The sequence below is a fragment of the Sturnus vulgaris genome, chromosome Z, assembly GCF_052056855.1.
Source record: "Sturnus vulgaris isolate bStuVul1 chromosome Z, bStuVul1.hap1, whole genome shotgun sequence".
Taxonomy (NCBI): Eukaryota; Metazoa; Chordata; class Aves; order Passeriformes; family Sturnidae; genus Sturnus; species Sturnus vulgaris.
Genome location: NC_142283.1, coordinates 42,280,918 through 42,304,854, shown reverse-complemented (window position 1 = coordinate 42,304,854; position 23,937 = coordinate 42,280,918). Strand labels below are relative to the sequence as shown.

Below are 23,937 nucleotides of genomic sequence, written 5' to 3'. Positions count from 1 at the left end.
AATATTAATGAATTATATGCATATGTTAGGTGTTCCTTTAAGAGAACTACACCTTATTTAGCAGGTGCCTTTGTGTGTTCACCAGTACTGCAATCAAATGGCACTCATACTAATTTCATAATTAATGAAAACCTTCCAATACGTTGTTGCATGGCAGAGTTAAGGCTCAATAACTGGAATTGTGGAGGTAGAAATGATCTGAAGAAAGAGGAGCCTTATAAAAGAATACACTCAAAAATATTGTAGGTTTTTAAGCACTAAAGGAAATATTTAAAAACAGAAGATCGCCGAGAAATATTTGCTGCAACACTTTCCCTCCACAGGTCTTCAGACAGAAAATAAAAATCACACTCTTAGGCAGATGTGAGAAAATGCATAGCTCAGATTTCTCTTCTCAGTTTGACAGTGCCTTTAAATGTCACTTCTAGTATCTGCAGCCACTGCTCCTCTTGCCATTCAAATCCATGCAGGCAGTCACTCCCTGAAGCTTCTGGTGTGAATCACCCACATGCTTCTTACATCTAATTCAGACTGGTCATTGATGTGCTACACACAGACTAATGCTTTTCAGATTTTATCAGCTGTACTTTTATTTAAGTGAGGATCAAACAAATCATTAGACCACCCTGGTTCCATGTCAAAAGTCTTTCAAAATTTTCTTTTGATTTGATTATTTATAAAAATCTTGGCTCATGCTTGCAGGGAATTGAGAACTTCAACAAGATTAATTTCTCTGCTGTCTTCCAACACTTCAAAGCTCCTATCATGTTTTCAAAGGTTAACCTTTTATCCTCAGAGAAACAGGTAAGCATTGTCAAGTATTTTCAAGGAATGAAATATAGATGCAGGTGTTATTGAAATATAGATATTGTCCCAGACGATAACTCAGTCCATCAGTCTGGGCCTCTTAACCACTGTAGCAGCTGAGCCTACTGTAATAATCCCCAGGCTCATTATGATTCCTTGCTTAGAACTGAAAACATAAACTAGTACCAGATAAGCTTTTACTGTATATATAAGACACAATAGGACATTAGCCATTTCCCCTTATTTAAACACAAGTCAGTCCTCCACCTATCTATGTTTCCCTTTCCTACCATGTTTGCACATAGTAGCACCACTTCTCTGCAGAGAGGTGGTTACAGACAAAATGTGAGAGGAGGGGACTGTGATATAAAAAGAAAAGTGTACCTTAACAAAAATAGATGTGCTGGTAGTGACTCACAGACACACACATACACAAAAAATATTTAAATATTAAAAAATCCCCTGTAATTTCCCTACTGTCCTTGCTGTGCTGTAAAGTTATGAGGGCTCATTTATAACAACAGTGACAAATGCTGCAGAACACTGTGGTGTGACTGAGGATGACAAAAACACAGAGAGAGAATGCCTACACAATACACATACACGGACACAGCCTGAATATTTTAGTTGACACGTACACAGGGAACAATGTGGGAGCAAATATCCCCTTTGCCCCATATGCTCTGTATAACTTACCCAAGAGCAAATACATGCATGAAATCAGTCTGAACCACTAGGATCTTTCATCTCCTCACTGATATCAAGGACTGCATATGGCATAAGGCACTGGTGAATGAAGCCCCGTGATCTTTACAGTGAGTTTTGCCTCAAGAAACTACAGGCAGCCACTGAAACAGAACTCAAAGATCTTGTTGAAATAGCACCCAAGTACAGGTAAATGCAGAAATTTACAGCTTGAGATTTTCTCACAGCATTCCTTCCTATAAAATGACTTGCAGATTAAAAAAAGCTAAAAGCAAACCCGTTTATATGTAAAAAACATGGTGTGCAAGAATATATCTGAGTCAGTGAATTGTGTGCATGTCTGTGACAACTGAGGTAGATTTTTTTTTTGTTGTCCCAAATATGTTCCAGCATATACTTATTTAAGGTCTTGGCAATGCTAAACAAACTTGTGTCTTCAGTCTCTTTGAAGGCAGGCATTTTGCCTAACCCTTTGACACTGGAAGTGCTTTTTCTTCATCCCCAGGTTGTGCAGGATTGCTGTTTCCTCTTAATGTTAAAAATGAGTATCTCAGTCCTCCTGCCATACTAAAGAAAAGAGAATGAACAGTGGTGTCAGAGATGTCTGATATTACAGGTCTCATTTCATAGGTATGTACCTCTCCTTCTGGAGGGCTAAAGAACACTAGCTATCATAAACTAGGAGTGCCTCAGAGCTACTTAATCCATCTGAGCATGCAGAGCATTCAGCAGACAAAGATCAACTACCAGCTGTTCACACAGATTCATACACACAGACAATCATCTAAGCACAGAAATTAACAACTCACAAGTTAGAGCTTTTATTCAATGGGTACAACTCATTCAGTCAGTGCTTTCACTTCCAACACTACACCTGGATTTTACTTGGAAGCCTTGCAGCTCAGAACTGCTGCTCATAGCAAAAGAAAAACGAACCAGTTCAATTCCACACAGTAAAACTGTAGGCATATATCCACAATTAGGCCTTACCATAGTAAGATTTAATATCTGAAAACAAACATGAAAAGACATAACTAACTGTAATGAACATCCTGAGGCAGTACTTCTTCAGGCCAGTAGTTTCAAAACTGCATCACCCAAATGAGTCAAATCAAACAAAACCTAAAACTAGAACTCATTGAGAAATTTTCAGCTTTAATAAAAAAAGGCTATTCAAGTTTCACTTACCAAATATTTAGCCCTATAAAGTTTAACATGGAGAATATGTAATCTCCACCAATCAACATTCCGATGTAAGCAATGGATATATTCTGAAAAGGAAAAAAGTCATGCATTATTTAAGTGTGATTTCATCTCCATGAACATAAGCATTATCAACTAATTCACTTTTCTAAAGAAATAGCTATACTGTGTTGCTGACCACTCTAAAATCAGCCTTTAAATTGATTTCATGGCTTGTCAGTCTTATAGATAATGAAGCAATAAAAATAAAAATAAAATCAGTATGTTTTCTAAATGTATACAATGCACAGTGACCTCCTAGGGGGAAAAAAAGGGCTATTTGATATTAGATGAAATGGAGTTAAGGCCACTTTTTGAAATTTATTTGTTTATCATCTTTGGAATTCAAATACCATTCCTTAAAAGTGAGTTTTGGGTTCTCCAGCATAAAAAGGATGCCTTAAAGTTACAGTAAAAGTTCTTTATTATTACCTTAAGAGGGTTATCTGCTTACTTTTCCAACTAAAGATAGACTGAAATCACTTGGTACAGGTTCATGACAGGCACAGTTTAAAGTTAAAGATTCTACCCCGTATCCATCTGCATCAAGTTTTGGAAAAATAGTCCCCTGAAGACAGAAGGAAAGATGTAGAGGTGTGTGCTCATTTCGTCAATACTTTGTTGCTTTCAATTGTTTCAGCAGCTAGTCTGGACAATGACATCTGTCTCTACCAGTCTCTAATGGAGAGTGCTGCATCACAACCTGCTTCTCAACTTCAAAGCTGCTCAAAGTGTGTTAAAGACTATTACAGCTTAGCAAATAGAAATAATCTTGCCCTGACTTAATGGTTTGATGCAGACATATAAAATTTAAAAGAACACTTTCAGGGCCACAGAATGAAAACTACTAGATTAATCTTGCAGCTTTCAAAAAGAAAAATAATGTAGAAAGAGAAGTACCACCCTTCTTTTGCAGATTTTGTTACGGTGAATGTGTTATTTTCCTTAGTCATGGAAGGGAGCACTTTCAGTACTCTTATTCCTGTGCCTAAGCTAGATAGAATTCTGAAAATGTTTTGCCCAGAGCAGCGCAGGTTTTGTCTTTACCAAAGCTCTTTCAGCTTTGCAGTTCTGTGCTTCTCTCCAAACTGGCTGACAAAAAAGAGCATGGGCAGTCAGGGATGTCCTAGACATGCTGTCCTCATCGATACAAAGCTTGATGCATGTTTTTAAATTAAGCCGGGTTAAAGAAAACAGCCTGTAAGGACACCCGGTTCAGTTTTTAAGACGTGCATGTTTTGGTGTGGATCAAATTAACCAGAATTTGTACAAACCAAAATTAAATTGTCCGTTCAGCTAGAACACAAGTTCTCACACAGAGGCTGAGGCACTTAACCATAAAGCACACTCCATACTTCAGCTTAGTCATTATTCTGTATCTATGGAAGCCCATATCTATGTATCAGCTGCAAAGGAAATTAGTTTAGCACAAAGTAAAAGCGGGTTAGTCACTATCAGTTCACCTGGATTTGCATAAGGGTATTTTGACTAACACACAATAACCTAATAAACAACAGAGGCGTGGGAGAGTGCCTGATGAAATGTGGCTAAATGTTCATCTTTTAATTAAAATTGTTCCAGTTTCTCTTGTAGGAGAAATAAAAATAGATCAATACTAACAATGTTTTCTGGAGCATACCTGACTTTCAATGCAAGAGAACAGGATCACTTTGTGGTGTGACCTTGTTTGGCACAAGCGGTGTCTCAGTATTAGCCCTCATTTTGAGTTTCCATCTCAAAGTAGAATCAAGATCACTGCTGAGCCAATGCTCTATCTATTTGAGCATTTATATTTCCCTCTTCGGGTCCATAACTCACCTTGATGGCACCAACTACTGTTGTTGTGAGCGCAGAATTGTAGTGACTGCACAGGACAGTAGAATACATCAAGAGAAACCTAAACAAAGAAAAAAATTTTATGAATTCCTCTAACAGACCTAAGAAGTTTAGCATTATTTCAAGATGTTCAACATTTTCTGGATCAGTATTTTTCTGGGATCTATAATCCCACCTGTTTCAAAACCTTATAAAAGAATTTCTGTCAATCTCTATTTTAGCAAAATGACATACACATTCAGAATAGTCAAAATATATGTTAAAATATGCTACTTGAGCTCTATCAGAGTAATCCCTTTTCTCTGAGCTGTTGACCCCTTGGTTACAACGTGGAAGAAAAGAACAGGATACAACTCATTCTTCGACTCTGCAGTTTCAACAGTATCAAAGCATTGTTTCACTACTTTTAAGTCTCCCACACTTTTCCAGCTGCTTTAAAGAACAAACACACTGAAACAGTTCCTATACTCAAGGACTTACGTGCCATTAACTGCAAAAAAGTTAGATGATCAGAAGAGACACAAAAAAACCACAAAGCTAAATGTCATGTTGTAAAGCACTGTACTGTGAGGTCAAAAATCGAGATAGCACTAAACAGTTATTTATACCATTAGAAATAATTAAAAGACATAACCTTGAGGGAAACCCCATTTTCTCTGATCTTTAACATAACTTATATCTGAGCCCTATATTTGAGATCTGCAATTTGAAACACCGTCATGGAAACAACTTGTTGGTTCCCCTGTGTCCTTACCCCAACACGCAGGAAAGAATAAATTGAAACACAAATAAAAAATTTGTCCATTGCTGGAAATGTATTGCCTATTAAAAAAAGAGAGAGAGAGAATTATATGCTATATAATCAACTGTAAACACATATAAAATATACTTAATGTGAAAATACGTAAATTCACAAAACACATTTAATTCATACCAAAATTACGAACCATTTATATTACTTCTGGAAACAGTTTAATGCATCCAACTTGAGAGACAACAGGATGACTGCACCCATGACATCTAGACATGTACTTGTAACACGCAGAGCAGTGCAGATACACAAGTGCACATAAACGCAATACAGAAAACTGTGTTTTGTTGTTTACTGACAGATACTAACACTGTGAATAATAACACATAATAAATAGTGTTGATGTGAGACAGAGGGAAACAGCAAATACATAAATAATTTCCTCTAAATCTCTTCCACACCACAGATTGATTTGTTAGCAGCTCTCAAGGCCTAAGGCAGTCCTTCTGAGCATTACTAAGATCTTTCAACAATGAAGATCAATGGAAAGGCTCAATCACTTTGAAGTATCCTCCCTAGTGAAGTGCAGCAAACAAACACACAGTGCCACACAGTCACTAAGAAACATGTCACAGATTATTTTCCATCTCTAGTAACTCCTGGATATGCCTCATTTTAATCTGGTTAGTTTACACTTGGTGCATAAGCACCAAATTCAGCTAAGGCTGCACACATCCTGAGAAACAGAAAAAAGGCCATTAGTACAACCTCAGCTGCAGCCAGCTGAGCCTCCACCATGTGAAGTAATAGGTAAAAAGGATCTTGAGCAGCTCTGCCTGGCTAGAATTGTGCTGGTGTGCAACAGCAAGATGCAGAGTATAACAGAGAGCCATTCTGGGGGTTCTTTCCTCTTACACTGCATCATGCTTTCCTGTTCTCACAGTGAGCCAGCTGGTGAAGGAGAAATTAGTAACTCAGACATTCACTCACAAACTGCAATCTCTAAAAGATTACAGAAATTTCTAGGGGAGTAGAAGCATGTCCCTATCACACAGATGTGGTACTGATGTTTTGACTTCACAGCAAAAGACATATGCTGTGATTGGTCAAGGCAAGAAGCTCTGTCACAGCAAAAACTGGTCTGAAAATCTCCTAACAAGGGTTATCTGCAATAATTTGCTGACTTGTCACCGGTATTTTTCCATTTTCTCTGTTTTCTCCATGATTTGGTTTCTGTGTGTCACACTGACACTAGTTATCTGCATCATTTAACAGGACTTCTATTAGTAAGTGACCAAATTAATGTGATGCACAGCAAGTACAATGTATTTCTTTAATAGAAAATTATTTTCTTCAGGTAATTGAGCCTGAAGTTGTTTACAGCAAATCAGCAACACTCCTTACACACACTCCTTATTTCCCCCTGGAAATACAATACACTCCTTATTTTTCCCTGAAATAAACTTAGCAAGGTTTTCTTCAGGGGAAAGTAAGTAAACCCAACAAGGTAAACCCAACAAGGTAACAAGTAAACCCAACAAAATAAACTCTGACCAGGTCTCCCAAAATGTCTCCAACCCTGTGTGCTGGAAAAGCAGTTGAAATCTTACAGCTATACAAACTTAGGCCCCTTTTCCAAGATAGGCAGCAGCTGCATTTTCCTAAACTGGCACAAGGTCATGCTGGACTGATGACATAAAGAAATTTCACATTCACAGCAGACGTAATTCCAGCATTTTCAGGGAATCATAATTTTTCTGCTTAAAGCAGAATTCTAAGAGCACAATGACAAAATCATGTGAGTTCAGGGCACAACAACATACAACAAAGAACATTGCAACAATTTATTACACCGTCCAAAGAATTTTCCATGGCAAATGTAAAACATTTCCAGAAAGGAATATCAGTGACTGGGCTCATTTTACCATTACGAAAAAGGCAACTCAGCAAGTCTGTGAGGGAGCCAGGAAAACCTTCTGGTCTGATACTTTATATATCAGGACATACTGCCTACAGATACTGTATTATGATTACCTGGGGAAAGTCATGCTCTCATTCTACGAGAATGGAAAATGTAGGTTACCTGACTAGACTAAGATTAACAGAAATCTGCCCTGAACATCAGAATGAGAAAAGGACTGGAAATTGTCTGTATAGTTGCAATCTTGTTTTAGAGCATGCGGCAAACCACACAGTGCAGCTGGATTCTCAACCATTTGTTCCAGCTGGGAGTCTCCAAACATACGTTAGTTCATAGACAAAGACTCAAATAAGGACTATCGCACAAATTCTCCTTAAGTGAATAATCACAAGTTCTTACCTGTGAAGGACAAGTCCAACTCACACTTTTCAAACACTAATCACTAAGATAGAGGTAGGATCACCTCTTCAGAAACAAACAAAAAGCCCCTCCCGCTTCCCAAATGAAATCTGAACAAAATATCATTATCAGTCTGAGATATGCAATATTGCTACTTACCTGCTGAAAGTCTCCAGTAGAAAAGCTAATAACGGCTGTTGGAATCACCATGAAACAAGCATTATAAAACAGGACACCGTATTTTCCCAACTCCTGTGAAAAATGAAACATACTGTTTGGCATTAAAAGCCATTTGGGAGCAAAATACTACATATTAATCTGGTAATTCTTCTGATATTATTGTCAGTGACTAAACAGAATAGAATACATCTCAATTTAAAATACAAACTTGCAATCCCCAGATTAAGTGTTTTGTACTAAGCTGAATTTCCACTTCAGTCACTTTGTCTGTGCACTCATTAGAGTATTACTGCTCTGTTACACCTTGGACACTTTCTATACAACACCAGCACAAAAGCACTGGTCCCAGAAGTGCTTTGTGTTGACTTCACTTAAGTCTCTGCCCGGCAAGGAATTACCCAGTCCTACTGCAAATCAACCATAAAAATGTATAACAGGAAAATGAATGAAGTTTGACTCACAGATAGAGCTCTGTAATCACTGGTAATTACTGTAACTTTATGCAACTTGAGGGTTAACTTGCTTGACACAAAGACAGAAGATTAAGAGAATGAAAAAATAGCCTTCCCTTCCTCCAGATTCAGCCATGTTGCTTAGAAAATCTCTCCAGCCTATCTCTTCTCCTGTATTTTGCAGAAAATTGTGAGGCTGTTATTTGCTGTTCACAAATAAAAAGCAGTCTGGAATCGACTAAGACGTCTAAGATTATTAAAAAAACATATATTTCTGCTGTACAGATTGAACCACAGAAGTCAGAAAGCAAACCTCTATCCTCTTTGCTATAGCTTGGTATGTTTCATGGCACTGCATTTGAAGAGCAGCCTGCCCAATATTTACAGAAGTAATATGTATCAAGATATTACCTAATTCCTTGTTACACCTGCCTTCGCTGCAGACTTGCTTTTAGATAACCAAAAAAGACTACAGTTACAGCGGTTATGACTCAGGCTGGACAGTTCTCTGTTTATTTTACATAAACCTCACATAAAGTGTGTTTCTAGTCAAAAGGTTATCATGCCCACATAGATATGTATCAAATTTAGAGGTAAACTGTTTCCTTATGGTTTGCAATTTTTTTTTCCAGTAACTACAAACTTTGCCTAAAAGACTTGGGAGAAAAGAAAATAGACTGTTTACCAAAGCCTGGCCAGAGATACAAATAACATCTTTTCCAGGTTGTTTTGTATTAATAATGCATGTATCAACTGAAACGTGAAAGTGAATGAAATTATTTATGAGTTCATAATGGTAAGTACATAAAAGTCATATAATAAGTAGCTGTCCTGGGGTGGCTTTATGATGCTGAATTGTATCCCCATTCATCTTTTTAGCCCAGAAATAAGTTTTGTGCCTTTAAAACTAGGTCCAAGAGTGAAGGGAAGGAAAAGGAGAAGAGGTGGAATGTCTGAGGTGGTTGTATTCAAAAACATAGCAATAGAGAGCTTCAGATGTCTCTCTCTGTCTCTCCTGGTGCGTGCTGCCTGCAGCACGGACAGCAGGAGAGAGCTCTCCTTTGCTTTTCGTTAGTTATTTTTAGCTAGCTGAGGCAGAGAAGCTCCCTAGACTGTGACTTTTCTTTTTCTTGGAACTGATCAGCCCTGCTCTGGACTGAAAACTCGGAAGAGCACCGGGAGCTCGCACCTGTCGCCCACTGGGGCCTGGGACACAGAATTTCCCTGCACAGGAGTGACTGATAAGAGACTGAGCGAGCCCAGCTACAGCCCACAAAAGGACTCTCTCTCTGAATTTATCAGCTCTTCAGAACAATGAGAGATCACATTGTTTAATATTATTCTTTTTTTTTTTTCCATGTTTGGGAGTACTTTGCTCATTCAATAAACAGTTTTTTCCACTTTTCTCAAAGGAAGTTTATCTCCTGAACAGATAGGCAGAAGGGCCACTTGAATTTGCTTTCTAGAGGGACCTCTATGGAGGTTTCCTCCCTAAATTTGCCCTAGACCAGGACAGTTGCCCACTATTAATGTATTGTTACAATATTCTATATAATATATATATTATTTTATATACACATTATATATATATATATATAATATATATAAAATATTATACAATATATGCTAAATTCAAACTAAACACTCCACAGTTACCTTTGGATCAATCTTCTGCTTTGTATAAACTCCATTTGCTGCTGTGAAAATATCATTTAGCAACACAAAGATGTAGCCTTCCAGATTGAAAGACAGATCAGATCTGGGAAAGAAAGAAATACTACATTGTAAATAAGAAAAAAAATATGCAATGCATTTTATTACCTTGCTTACCAAGATGAATATTGTGAATGAGGATATGCAAATCCCATGAACTCCAGCCAGTCACAGGTTTTACTTCAAGCCTTCTTCATAAGTTAAAGTACTTTAATTTCTCCAGTCACAGGACCATCACAAATGAGACATCAGAGAGTGCCTAATAATCAGTGCCACAGTGGCAGGAAATGTTCAGTTTTCATTCAGAGAAAAATTCCACCCATCTCAACCCTGACAACTAGTCCAATTATAACTGAATATACTTACCTATTTCTTTTACTACAAAAAGTGGCTAGGAATAAAATTTGACTGGTTTTTACAGTCAGAGCAGACATATTCTTCTGTTTTGACTAGCTGCCTCATCAATACAGGGTAATTAATTTGATAGGACATGGCTCTATCTGGGTTACATCACACGGAAATTATTTACCCTTGTTCGTAGAAAAGCCAGGAAACAAACAATCAAAACATTATCTTTCCTGTTAGGTAAAGGAACGTTCAAACAGAAAACAGAGGACAACAGCATATGGGTGCTTTGTGAACATCATCTCACAATGGAACTTATTTTAAAAAAAGTGGTATTTTTATGATTAAAAAAATACACAATGCTTAACTCCATATTTGACAACCAAAATATCAGTCTTTCTATCCAGAACAAGAACATACTTCCCCAAGATTATTAAAATACACTGATACCATGAAATGAAATCAACATTCCTCACATAGTTTTAACTTGCTTCACTTATGATCCTACCAACATGGAAAACCTAGAAGTGGAAAAAGACACACCCAAAGACCCTCAGCAGGAATTAGATTTTTTCCTTTATATAACTGTACCTTCCGGTGATGTCACTAGAGAGATTTTCCAAATCAACTTTCTCCAGAGTAACTGATCTCAACTTAGGTTTACTTAGAAGTAAACAAGGAAAAAGTCCTCCTGCTGTCCCTCCCCTCATAATATGGCTTTGTATGAGAAATTAAAACCTTACCCAGCGGCTATGAAAGCCCCAAGAATGATGGTAAATACGCTGACTATAACATTCAGTGGGTACCGTTTCCTGTAGGCAAAAATTGAAACAGTTCACATTTTCATTATTTGAAGCAGAGATGAAATGGCTGTCTGCCTGCAAAGTTTCAAAGCAATTAATAATCACAGAACATTTAACAGCAGGGCAAAGTCTTGACAACCTTACAGAAACAAAGTGTGCCTGTGTGCCACACCGTGAGACCTTGGCCCTGAGAATAGAGATTGTAAAAGCACTGTAAGCACTCTCTTACTAGGCAATTATAAAAGCAAAGATTAAAGGTTCAAAGTAACAGCATTGAACCCACAAATCAAATATGTACTGATACTCATAACAGACACATTTCAGTGTCTTCCAGTAGTCCATTAAAGGAAAATCCCTGATTATCTCTCATGTAGTTTTTCATATCACCTTTTTTGAAGAAGATACTATACAGCACACTGTCTGGGTTATTTTCAAATAGATACTTATTTTGAAGTCAAACTGAAACCTTGTACTTGAACGGGAAAATATGGATCTTATGACATTCTTCACTACCACATCAGTGCTGCCACAGAATAGTAAAAAGCATACAGTAAATCTATAAAAAGGTTTTTATATCTACGTGACTTTATTTGGAAATATCTTAAGTAGTCATTTTTTGCATGGTACTGCAATATGCGTTACAGTTATCCCCTTATATCCCCCTTGTCAAGATAGACAGAGAGAGAATATCCATCAAAACAACATACAATGCTCTAGAAGAAATGCTCTTGGAGAAATCCTGTGTGTAAAGCAACACATCTGTGGACCACTGTCCCAACAGTAAAGTGCTGAGCAGACTCTAGATAAATTAGGTTTTGATTATAATGACTCTCAGAGTAACAACCCAAACCCTGACTGCTTAAAAGATCCTGGCATAAGCCTGCACATATTCTCTAGAGTCCTTTCATTTTCAGCCCTGAGGAAATACACTGTATCAGTCTGCACCAATAAAGCATTCTCCTCCCAAGCTTTCCTTTGGTTAGGATGTTGCTTGCACTCTTGCACACTGTTGTTCTCCAGCTGAACACTTACGGTGATCTCACTGACTCACTTTTTTTTTCACTTGCTTGTGGGAGTCTTCAGGCCAACAGAAGACAGCAAGTTTTGCTTTCCGTGGGAGAAGTTAAAACTAAAAAGAATTCCAGAGCATCTCCAAATATGAATCACGTTGATCAATTAACTGCTACTTTAGCCAAAAGGAGATGACAGTTTACTCGAGGCCTTTTTGCTTTCTTAGCTTTCCCCTGACCATCACTCTCATGTTGCCTGGGTTCAGCTTCAGCAAGCTGGTTTTCTCCTTGTGAGTTCATCTTGTGAGTCCAGCACCAGCCATGTGGATAGAACTGTGAAGTTCGATACGAAGTATGATGTATTTATACTCCTGTTCCTCCAACTCAGTACTACTGAAATTAGAGATCCAGAGCGGCTAGCATGCCCTTTGTAAATAGCATAGGTATGTGTAAGTAAGGAATTCTCTCATCTAACAACTGGTAGATGCCATTTTGCTTCATTAACCTGGTATGTTTTCAGACTTGACCCAGACAGTTACTCTACATAAGCAGACTGCCATGCTATCAGCATTCTTTGGAGATAGAAGGACCTGTCTGTTTGAAGCAGTTTAGGAGCCTCCAAGACAAGACACAAACATAACCACTGAAAGTGTCTAAGTTGCATCTGCTGACCTGAAACCCGTGCAACAATCTAGAGAAGGAGACATGAAACTGAAGGCAAGTAGATTTTTTCCCTCTCTTCACTAAAATGTGTATATCTATGCCTTCAAAAAAAGCTACATAAATCACTTTCTTTGCTCTTCTCTATTTGTAAGTAAAAATCACTCATTGAATATTTTGATGAGATGACATCAGTAATCCATTTGATATGATCTAAAATAAAGGTATATTAAACGAAAAAAAACAACAAAAAACCAAAAAAAAACAAAAACACGACCCCAAAAACAAACAAAAAGGATCACCCAAGTATGATGATTTCCAGAAGTAAAGTAAGTGGAATGGCAAACTTCCTGAGCACTGTAAACATCGGCAAACTGTCAAAAAGACAAAATAAAAATCCAAGCATAGGATCAGATTAACAGCATTCTTATACGCTCTTATTTTACTAGCCCAGGGAATGGAACAATTAGTCCAGCAATGAGAAACCAAAACAAACACCAAATCATTTAGTACATATGTAAAAATGTCAGTCTGATATTAGATGCACATTAGACAACCAAATCATTGAAAGATAGTAAGCTTTGCCCATTTGTAAATCAATGGCTATGTTCTGAAGGTCCCTCTGCATTACTGAAATGGAACATAGTAGGTATTTTCTACCTACCCTTATGAAAGAATTATTTCTACAAAATTCACAGGCAGAGTTAAATAAAAATTATTTCTATTATAAACCTAAGAGAAGACAATAAATCTGTCTCTGAAAACATATAACAAATAAAATACAAAGAAAACATGCTTAGTAAACAAGATGTATTTTGAAAAAAGTAAAATAAATCCATGACCAAAAAATTGGAGGAAATACAAGACACATGAAAGGTGGGACAAGCTGCAACTACCAAACAAACTGTTTCTTATAGCAACATATTGTTGATCTTCATGCAGTAATGCAGTTGGAAACCTTTCTGGGTGAGAAAATGCATCTGACACTTGTAAATATGACAGCACGGCCGTATGGACCAATTAATCCCCTGCTTAAGATAATTATTAACAATTACATAAATAGATGACACAATTCCTAATACAATGTTTAATAACCTTACAACAGATATTTTGAATTTATGCATAGGGTCATCTGCACCCTCCAGACAATGCAAACAAATTGGAGAATTCAATGATTTCAATAAGTGTCATATATTGTAACAAAATGTAATGTAACAAAATGTTAACGGTAGAAACACTTCAGGCATTTTATAGTTTCTGTTATAAAAATCAGTAACAACTATTAAATCTAAAATAGGTCTACCAGCCACAGGTGAGGGAGAAGGTACATTTATATACCCTACTAAACATTTAAATTTACAGTCAGAGAAAAGGGAAAGAAGAAGTCAGCTTTTACAGTTTTGAAGCTACTTTCACATTCACAATGGCTGAAGTGGCACAGTACTGCCTAAGTCTTTATGTCTGTTTCAGTGGAACAGCTTGTGAACACATTCAACAAAGAGCTGCAGAATCACGCATCTACTGTTCATAGCTAGAGAACATTAATTCTATAAATAAAAAGAAATGTAAACAAATTAAAAGTAATACACTGGGGGACCTCATCACTCTCTATAACTCCCTGAAAGGAGATGTAGTGAGGTGATGGCCGGTCTCCTCTACTGTGCCTGCAGTGAGAGGACCAGAGGCAATGGCCTTCAGCTGAGACAGGGGAGATTCAGACTACATATTAGGAAAAAAATGTCATTGTTAGGGTGATAAGGCACTAGAGTGGGTTGTCCAGGGAGGTGGAGGAATCACCATCCCTGGAGGTGTTTAGATCTGGCACCAGGTTACTGGTCCAGGGTTGCAATGGTAGTGCTGGGTTGACAATTGGACTGGATGATCTTAAAGGTCTTTTCCAGCCTTGACAATTCTATAGCTCTGTGGTTCTATTTCCCTTCCTAGCATCTGTCTCATAGTTATGAAATGCACAGAAACCTGCAAAGATCTGGTTTGGTCTAGCTTGGTACCAAAGCCTCAGAAGGCTACGATGACATAAAAAAACCACCACAGTGGTAGTGTTATATCCACCAGTCTTGGTGCAGCCATCATTCTTCTGTGCTTGTCTTCCACAGAAAATACAGTCATTCATTGTGTTAGAGCATGTGTACATTACTTACTCCTTTTTCAGCACTAGCATGGAAGCAACTCTCATGGATCTACACTCACAGGCACATGGGAGTCAAGGCATCCTTCAGGACTGCTCCCTGGCAATCTGCTTTTGACACTCAGCAGGGCTAGGCCACCACCACCACACTACACAGCAGCTTTTTCATCTCTTGGTGATTCCTAAATATCTGCCATGACATCATTGTACAAATATTTTCCTTATGGTTCTTCCTTCAGAAACACCTTAAAGTTTTCCAACTCTCTGGTTAGGACACCCAGGAAAAGCTGGATGGTTGGGCGTGAGTGAATGTATAAGCACTCTCATGGTCACACAGGAATATCGTGATTTTATGTCAGTACAGGCCTGGCTAAGCTCCCCTTAAAGGAAGCAGACAACGTGTAAACTGATCAAATGTTTGGGTAAAAATTCTCTAACAGTACCAGGGGTTTAGACAGACAGGCAGACAGACACAACATGAATTTAAGAGTCTAGACAATGCTCTTCTTTAGTGTTTCTTTTTTACCCCACAAGAGAAAAGGGTAAAATCCAAACAATCTACTTATAACTTCTTACTTACTGTACCTGAGTTTGCCGGTACTTGATAATCCAGTTAAGTGGTTTCCAATATAAAGCAGAGGCAGAGGGAACAACTGTGATAAAATTAAAAACACAACTCAGATTATTTAGTTCAGAAGTAGTTTGAGAAACTTCAGTTGATAGAATTTGAGAAATTTTACTTGATAGAATTAAATTAAAGCTGAGAAACTTTAGTTAAGAGAATTTGATACCTGTCATATCAGATGTACTTTTGTCATGAAAGAAGGTTTTTTTAACAGGAAAAAAATGTAACTATGCTGCAAACTCATCTGCAGCTCCCATTTACGTGTCTGGTCATCACCACAGCTTCACTGATGTCATTGAAAGAGTTGCAATCTACCACTAATGAGACTTAGAATCCATTTAGAGTAAATGTTAATCACTTAGTTACTATAATCCTCAGATTAGTGCCCATTTTAATATTTAATTTTAGGTATTAAAGTAATATTAAAAACAGCAGCTAAATAAGCAAGTGAAGAGGTGGGATAAAAAAGTTAATAAACTGTAAGTATGCTGTGCTTCTCTATGTATTCCATATATATTAATACAGCTGGAAGTCACACCATTTTAGATCTACCCAGAAAATTATGCTAGAAAGACACTAGAAAGGAAAGGTAAGTATTACGAATAAATTAAACTTTGCTTCCAGCAAAGAGACTGACTTGCACAGAAACATATGGTCCATAACACAATATAGATAATCAATAATGGAAGTTCAGAGCCCTAAGAAAATGTACAAGAAGACATGGATCCTTACAATAATCAGCTGCAATTCAAAGACATTAATTTTCCTGCTACAGATAAAATTACAGTATCACAGAATGGGTGAGGCTGAAATTTGTGGAAGATTTAAACCAACCAACATAATCAATGGGGACAAAGGAGGTGTGTACATTTGGTCCTGTTCACTATCAGTCAAGAGGGGCTGAAATGGCAAAAAGACATCAAAGATCTTCTATCCCAATGTGTAAGAGTTGCTCTTGTTTCTACACAGGGACACTTTAGAGGACACTAAAGTCAAAGGCTACGCATTCTTAAACTTTGCTGGAAAAGCATACAGAGGACTGGAGTGTATTTTATCTATGTTAAAAATTCTGCATTTCTTCCACAGCAAGCGAGAAAAACAAAGGTGAAGTAAAAGTCAACTGATAGTAAACTGAAGTTAACTTTTAAGTGAAAGTTACAGTGAGAGTAAACAGAGCTATAAAGAAAGCAGGAGTATGAGTAACGACAAATATTCAGCCTGTTGACATAAGTTGGCAAAAATTTTGTAATGCACTATCTCATCTGCAGACTTTTATTTAGAGCACTTGGGTTCATTTAATTTATAGGCTAAAACCAGAGCAGATATTATATTATGTTTCCTCTGAAATTCATTCCATTGTAAAGACAATATTACAACATCCAGCACAACAGCAGAGATTGGTGAATCATTTACTTTAAAAGGGTCAGGAACTTCAAAGCTTCACCACTAAAATAAGCATTTCATTACTTTTTTTACTTTTACTGCATTCAACTACTCGTTGAATGCAGTAAAGACATAAACCAGCTGAGGAGTGAAAAGTAATGATTATCTTAGTGTCAAAGCAAAAGTTGACAAAAGGATAAGGAGTTGGCCTAAGAGTTCCTTAAAAAGTAGAGAAATCAACAATGAGCAATCCAGCTGATTCACTACGACTAGTCAAATCCAGGACTACAAACAATGTACAAGTCCTGGAAGCTAAAATGCTGACTGCTTGCAGCCTATCCAGCAAAGTCTTCCAAACAACAGATATTATTAGGATAAAGAAAATGTGTGCTGTATTTTTTTAACATAAGTTAAAGTGAAGAAAACAGCAGAGAGGAAGTACAGTGGGACTTGGTGGGGACGGAGGGAAGAAACTTGTCAAGGTCTCAATAAGTTGTTTGTAAGTGGAACTCAAAGCTACCCACTGGGAAGCATTTCTTATTCTGGAATAAAGAAGAATTGTCCATTTTATGAATGATACCACAGATTTTTCTCTAAGCCTTGTACATGTAGAAATGCCAATGATTCCAACAAGCATTAAGAATAAATGTATCTGTGAGACATCCATTGTAAACCTCATACTGATAATAAAACAAGATTCTTCAGTAAATATGTGGGCCTGAAAAGCTATACTATCTGAGCCCTGCAGCAGGGCTGGGAACACTCCCTGTGTCCTGGAGCAAGCACAACTGATAACCTGCAACTAGACATAAACACACAGGCTAATGCATCAAAGAAACATTCCAGCAACATTGCATAGATGCAAAAATCTTCGAGATCATTGCTGTACTCATTTTACATCCTAGTTCCCAAAGTGAGCTAAGAGGAGGTCCTCTCACATTTGTTCTGCCCTATCTCTTTAGATCATACACATTTAAGGTCTGTATGATGCAGCTAGTCACCATCTATAGCATTTTTAGTGGGCATTATTTTAGTCCCTCCTATGGAACATAAATCTTATACTGGGAGTCAGCTGTTGCTCTGGTTTCTCATCTGTCACACTATATTTCTATTATTTTATCATGTGCTCCATTCATATTTCCAAGCAGCCTTTCTCTCTTCATGCTGTTTTCAAATCTTTTGTAAACACTTATCTCCCACTGATCCCATAGAGAGCTATATCCAGAAAAACCCTTCAGGAATAAGAAAGTGTTCATCCAGCGGTATAAAAGTGAAGAACCCTTTCCATGTGCTGCATAACATATAACAGACTTCTCTGCAGAGTTTATCTCTATAGCCCAAACTAGAACACTGCAGAGAAAATTATCAAATAAATTTTTAAATGAAACAATGACACAAATAATTCAATTTGAAAAAGAAATGTAAATGTTTTTCTTGTCTCTGTAAGAAAGAACGTTACTATAAGAATTAACTCTTTCCTATTAATACCAGAACATATGTGATCCTCACCTTCACAGGTATACTTTTATCAAAATCAGGGAAGTCAACAGTCTTATTTAGTTTTGACACATACAAGATAAGTATAGTGACGATCATCTAAACAAAAAAGAAAAAATGAGAAGTCATGTAAGAGCGAAATTGCAATATATGAATGAAAAAACTGCTTCAAACACAAAATTTTTAAACAAATTTGACAAATGCTAGGTTTTATGTGTTTCTCTAAAAGAACAGCAGAGAATGCAATTAACAAATTGAAATAATTTTGCTCTTATCATTTTTGCCAGCTATATATTTAAAAGTAGAATACACATATATACTTTATTATCCTGAAGAAAATTAGTGGCTCTCTGTGAAACAATGCATGCTGAGAAAATAAAATAGACACAATCCCAAATAAATCATGAAATTTGTACTCAGATAATTGTTTTAGTCTGCAGAATCACTCCCAAAACTTTTTTTGGTAATATAAGATGGAGATTGGGCATTAATCAGTTTGACAACATGAGGAAGAGATAATAAAGATGCAGACAGAATGAAGACAAATATCTGAGCAATCATACATCATAGGTGTTAATTCTGTCCCCAGGGAGTCAAAACAAAAGGTCAAATTTTCCTAATATAAAAATACAGTAATTAACTATCTAGAGGATGAAGTGGAGTCATATTCTGCAGACTAAAGCACTATACCATATCACATACACTTTATATAATGTTCAGGAGGACCTTGGAACGATCATTCAACAAAAAAATGGAAATGTGATTAAGTCTTGGATTCTGCAAAGAAAAAAGCTGCATCAAGACATGTATTACTGCCACATTTTCTAGCCTTTCACTGAAACATGATCTGTGCTTCCTTGGGGAGTCTGGATGTGTAAAACTCTCTATCACATCACAAAGTCTTTACAAGACATTTTACTCTCTCTAACAGCAGAGATGTTAGACTTGCAGTACCCTGTTTCCAATTCTTCCTCGCTACCCCCTGCTGTGCAGCCTTGGCAGAAGGCAAATTCTGTATAAAATTTGTTTGCCTAAACAACACTTGCTTCAAGGCTCAGTCTTTATCAATGATCCCTCTGCAGTAATACATTTTTTTTATGGACACAGTCCACAAGTATTTCAACTTTGGCTTTGCTATGATGCCTCCTAACAACAAAAATAATAAAAAACATCTCTGCTGCAATACTGCAACTTACCCATGGGCAAGCAAAGCAAAAAAGAATCAAAATTTTGCAATGGTTCTACTGAAAACTTCTGGGAAATGGGGAAAAATTTATGAGGAAACATGTGGTTTGGCTACAAACAGGGGCAATATCTCTGCATGTAGTCCACAAAAGCTCAAGGACCCTCACAGAATGTATGCACTTGCTAGAACAAAGGTGGACAGTTTTGAAGGCCAGATTCCTTAATTACTGAACTTTACAAGGAGAAATAAATAGCATTCCAGCCTTTTACAGGACTCTCTCCAGGCAATAATTTTGACTCAAGCCCGAAGTTGCCTATTTTCAATGAAATAAATCACAGTTCCTTATAGTGTATCTAGTCCAGGAGACACGCAGTTCACTATAACTGCTTGTTATAGTGATTTGGCCCCCTAAAATCTACCTCTATTATCATTAGTTTACCTTATGAAATGATGAATACTTTCAATACGCTTTACTTGAGAACATACCTGTCCAATTCCAAGAAACATTGGTGATGGGAAGCTGAAAAGCATGAACAAATATTTAGTACTGAGGAATGGAAAGAAATAATTAGGAAAAAATAAAAAAGTTAAAGTTTAATACCAAAGTCAGCAATTAAACATGAGGATGACTGGCCTGTGTTTAAGAAGAGCACAGGACTACACTTACTGTAGTAGTAATATTTTATTTCTGCAGTCCAAATAAGACAGCCCATGCACAGTTGATCAATTCTGAACTGTTAGCTGTTTGGGAGATACTCATAAGTGAAGGTAAGAGAACTCTTACCTCTCACATTAGAGAACTCTTAATGCATTGTTTCTTGAGTAGCTTCACATATACATTTTGAATCCTGATATGGGAGAGTAACTTAAACCTCCTGCACTTGCTCTAATGTGGAAGCTTATCTCTGCAGTCCAAACGTACTAGCAATATGTTTTTGTCATAATCAAGTTCTTAGATAAATGTTGTAGAAACATCTATTTCCTACTAAATTAGCCACATTCCTACTATAACCCTTCAGCTGGCTTTAGCTGAAAGCATGGATAGAATCATAGAATGGTTTAGGCTTGAAGGGACCATAAAGATCACCTAGTTCCAAACCTGCCATGGGCAGGGACACCTTCCACTACTCAAGGTTGCTCAAAGCCCCATCCAGACTGGTCTTGAGCACCTCTAGGGATGGGGAGTCCACAACCTGTCTGAGCAACTTACTCTAGTGCCTCACCACTCTCACAGTAAAGAATTTCTTCCTAATATCAATCTAGACCTGTCCTCTTTCAGCTTAAGGCCATTTCCCTTTGTCCTATCACTACATGGCCTTCTGGAAAGTCCTTCTTGAGCTCTTCCCTTTAGGTACTGGAAAGCCACAATAAGGTCTTCCTGGAATTTCTCCAGGCTGAACAACGCTGTCTCTCAGCCTGCCTTCACAGGAGAGGTGCTGCTGTCCTGCGATCACTGCCACTGTGATTAGTGCCCTCCTCTGGACTAGTTCCACCAGCTCCACGTCTTCTTTGTGTTGGGTGGAGGCAAGACCTGGATGCATTATTACAGGTGGGGTCCCACCTGAGCATGGGCACAGATTCCCTTCCCTAGACCTGCTGGCCACACTTCTGATGCAGCTCAGGTGGTTGGGTTTCTGAGCCACAAGCACACAGTGCTGGTTGATATTCAGCTTTTTGTCCACAAACGCCCCCAAGTCTTTCTCCCCAAGGCTAGTCTTGACCCATTCTCTGTGCATATTTGTGCCTGGGACTGCCTCGATCCAGGTGCAGGACCTTGCATTTGGCCTTTTTGAACTTCATGACACCTCAAATTAACATAATTAGGATGGGAACAAAGCATTGGCAAAATAAACAAATGCGCTGACTCACAGCAGGAAGGCTGTAAGAGCGTTACAGTCCTTACACAGGGTTAGGAGCAACCGATAGCAAAAGAAATTCAGGGAAACAGAAGTATTAGGGGCAGGAAAAACGTAAGAAACAGCACGATTTTCATTTAAAATCATGTGACACCTAAACTGCCTTTTGTTTAGTATTTACAGCTACTCTACATAAAAATGGAGAGTTCACCCATCTGCACTACACAGATTTCTCCAGACATTTGTGATTTGCAGAGGCGTAAATATTTCCAGCAATGCTGCAAGGTCTTAATACAAAACTTAGGCTTACTGATGGACATACTGTACTCGATTATCTCACACAGATGTGCTAGATCTATGCCAGGGACTTGCAGGAAGCTGTGGTCTGTAGGATAAAAACCACTATAAAAGAAAACCTCAACTTGCACCATGTACAATTTATGAGACATATTAAACACAGCTGCTATATGTTCAAATAGCACCGAATGTTAGAAAACAACAGTAAGTTTGGCTTTTAAACTTTCTTTTCATTTCGGTTTTCTTCTTATTTTGATTCAAGATGAGCTAAACCACAGCAAAAACGGAGCAAAGATTTTAAGTAAAACATGTTAATAGCGAGAAAAACGGCAGTCACAGGACAATCACAGAATCATAAACTATCGTAAGTCAGAAAGAACCCACAAGGAAGATCGAAGTCCAAAACGTACAAATCTAGATGGGAAAAGTATGACTTCGAGACGAATGCTCAAGTTCCTCTGCTTCCCACAGCTGAAAGACTAAGAGTAAAATGCAAACTGTAAGAGGTCTGCAGTTAATGTTGTTACTGTACACAATGGTACAAGATGCTAGTTACCACCATGATGGGGAATTAGCGCCATCAAGTCAAGGACGCAATCTTTCCGTATTTTCATGATTAAGCCACTTTACGAGCTTCACTTTTCGTTCCTGGCTACCTCAGAAAAGAAAGATGCTGGAAGGAAGGTACTGTTCGGCAGGAACAGTTAGGGCATACGCTGTTTCTCTCAGGGATGTCTGAGGTGGTCCGATCCCTTGGGAATAGCGCAAAGACCTCGAGGAAAAGACGGGTGTCGTCGGAACTGTGCCCGCCGTCGGGCGATACTACAGAAATGGTACATACTGGGCACAAGTGCGGTCTGAAATCGGAGAAACTGCCCCGGCTCCCAGCCCATTACCCACTAGCTGGCTGTCCGGGATCCGAGCTGCACGGAAGCCAACGCGAAGGGGAACAGGAGCGGGAACGCTTCTCCGCCGGGCAGGGATGGACACCTGTGCCAGGCTCCGGGGGGGAGCCCGCCCGCTCTGCCCCGGCGCTCACCTGTAGGCGCTGAGGAGCGACTTGTTCACTAGCACGATGAGGAAGGAGGTCGCCCCGTAGAAGACCGCCGAGAGCACTCTGGGAAGTGCCGGGGACTCGGCGGCGGCGTCCCCCTCCTCCTCCGCTGCCTGACCGGCGCTCATGGCGGCGAACGAGCGGCGCCGAGCAGGGCCACGAGTCGGGTGGCACCAGGGCGGCCGTGGGGCCGCCGCTCCTCCTCCTCCTTCTCCCCAGCCCGTCCCCGAGTGGCGGCAGCTGCACCGGATCCAGGGCGCGGCGGGTCCAGGGCGCGGCGGGGCCGGGGCGCGGCGGCCCCGCGGGCGGGTCTGGAGCGGCGCCGCGCCGCGCCTGCGGGGGGCGCTGCCGCCGCCAGGGCCGGGCGCGGCGTGAGGGGCTGGGCGGCGGCACCGGCACCGGCACCGGCACCGGCACCGGCACCGGCACCGGCACCGGCACCGGCACCGGCACCGCCGCGCCCCCGGGCAATGCCTCAGCGGCTGCCGAGCTGCAGCAGCGCCCCGCAACATCCTGCTGTGCTGCTACAGCAGGCCGGTGGCAAAGCGGGCCTGTGGGGCTCGCCCCGCCGGGGCACACGGCAGGGACAGGGCTGCAGCCAGCCCTCAGCACCCCCGGAGCTCCGCCTGGGCTTCGCATGGAGGGCCGCGCTCTCACAAATTTCTCAAACTGTAAAAAACGCTCTACGGAATTTGCCTCGGTGGTTTAACTTGTGTCAAATTTCAAGGGACAGGGAAGATAATCACCTTCAACCTTCTCTGCAACAAGTCGAGCTGTCAGAAACTAGGAAGAGGCTGAGTATTTAATAATTACCAAACAGCACTCATTAAACCTGAAAATGAATCAAGTTTTTATTCAAAGCATCTATTAGAATGACAGCACATCAACTCTTCTGCTCTTAACTCATGCCAAACTACAACTTAAATCTTTCAAAGCACCAAACAATTCCTTGTATGTAATCACTCAATAAAACAAAAAGCAGTCTTCCACATACCATCTTTGCTTTTTTTTTCTTGATATTTTACCCAAAACTTGTCATGATCCAAAACTGCTTCAGCTGTCTGAATTT

General features: G+C 39.1%; 1 protein-coding gene across 3 annotated transcripts; it reads right to left on the bottom strand.

Annotated features, from left to right (window-relative positions):
* Positions 1-561: 561 nt before the first annotated feature.
* SLC35D2 (solute carrier family 35 member D2) lies at positions 562-23,078 on the bottom strand. 3 transcript variants are annotated; one of them, XM_088155957.1, is made up of 12 exons: positions 22,854-23,078; positions 20,148-20,181; positions 18,488-18,574; positions 15,556-15,623; positions 13,127-13,198; positions 11,095-11,163; positions 9,950-10,052; positions 7,821-7,913; positions 5,345-5,412; positions 4,573-4,651; positions 2,701-2,783; positions 562-2,079 (listed from the first exon to the last, which is right to left on the bottom strand). In XM_088155957.1, exons 1-12 carry the CDS (start codon positions 22,994-22,996, stop codon positions 1,977-1,979), a joined length of 1,002 nt encoding a protein of 333 aa, XP_088012083.1. In that variant the 5' UTR covers positions 22,997-23,078; the 3' UTR covers positions 562-1,976. The 3 variants fall into 3 exon arrangements, with proteins under 3 accessions (XP_088012083.1, XP_088012084.1, XP_088012085.1); XM_088155958.1 differs by lacking the exon at positions 13,127-13,198 and having other exon boundaries at positions 22,854-23,077; XM_088155959.1 differs by lacking the exons at positions 11,095-11,163; positions 13,127-13,198 and having other exon boundaries at positions 22,854-23,077.
* Positions 23,079-23,937: the final 859 nt, after the last annotated feature.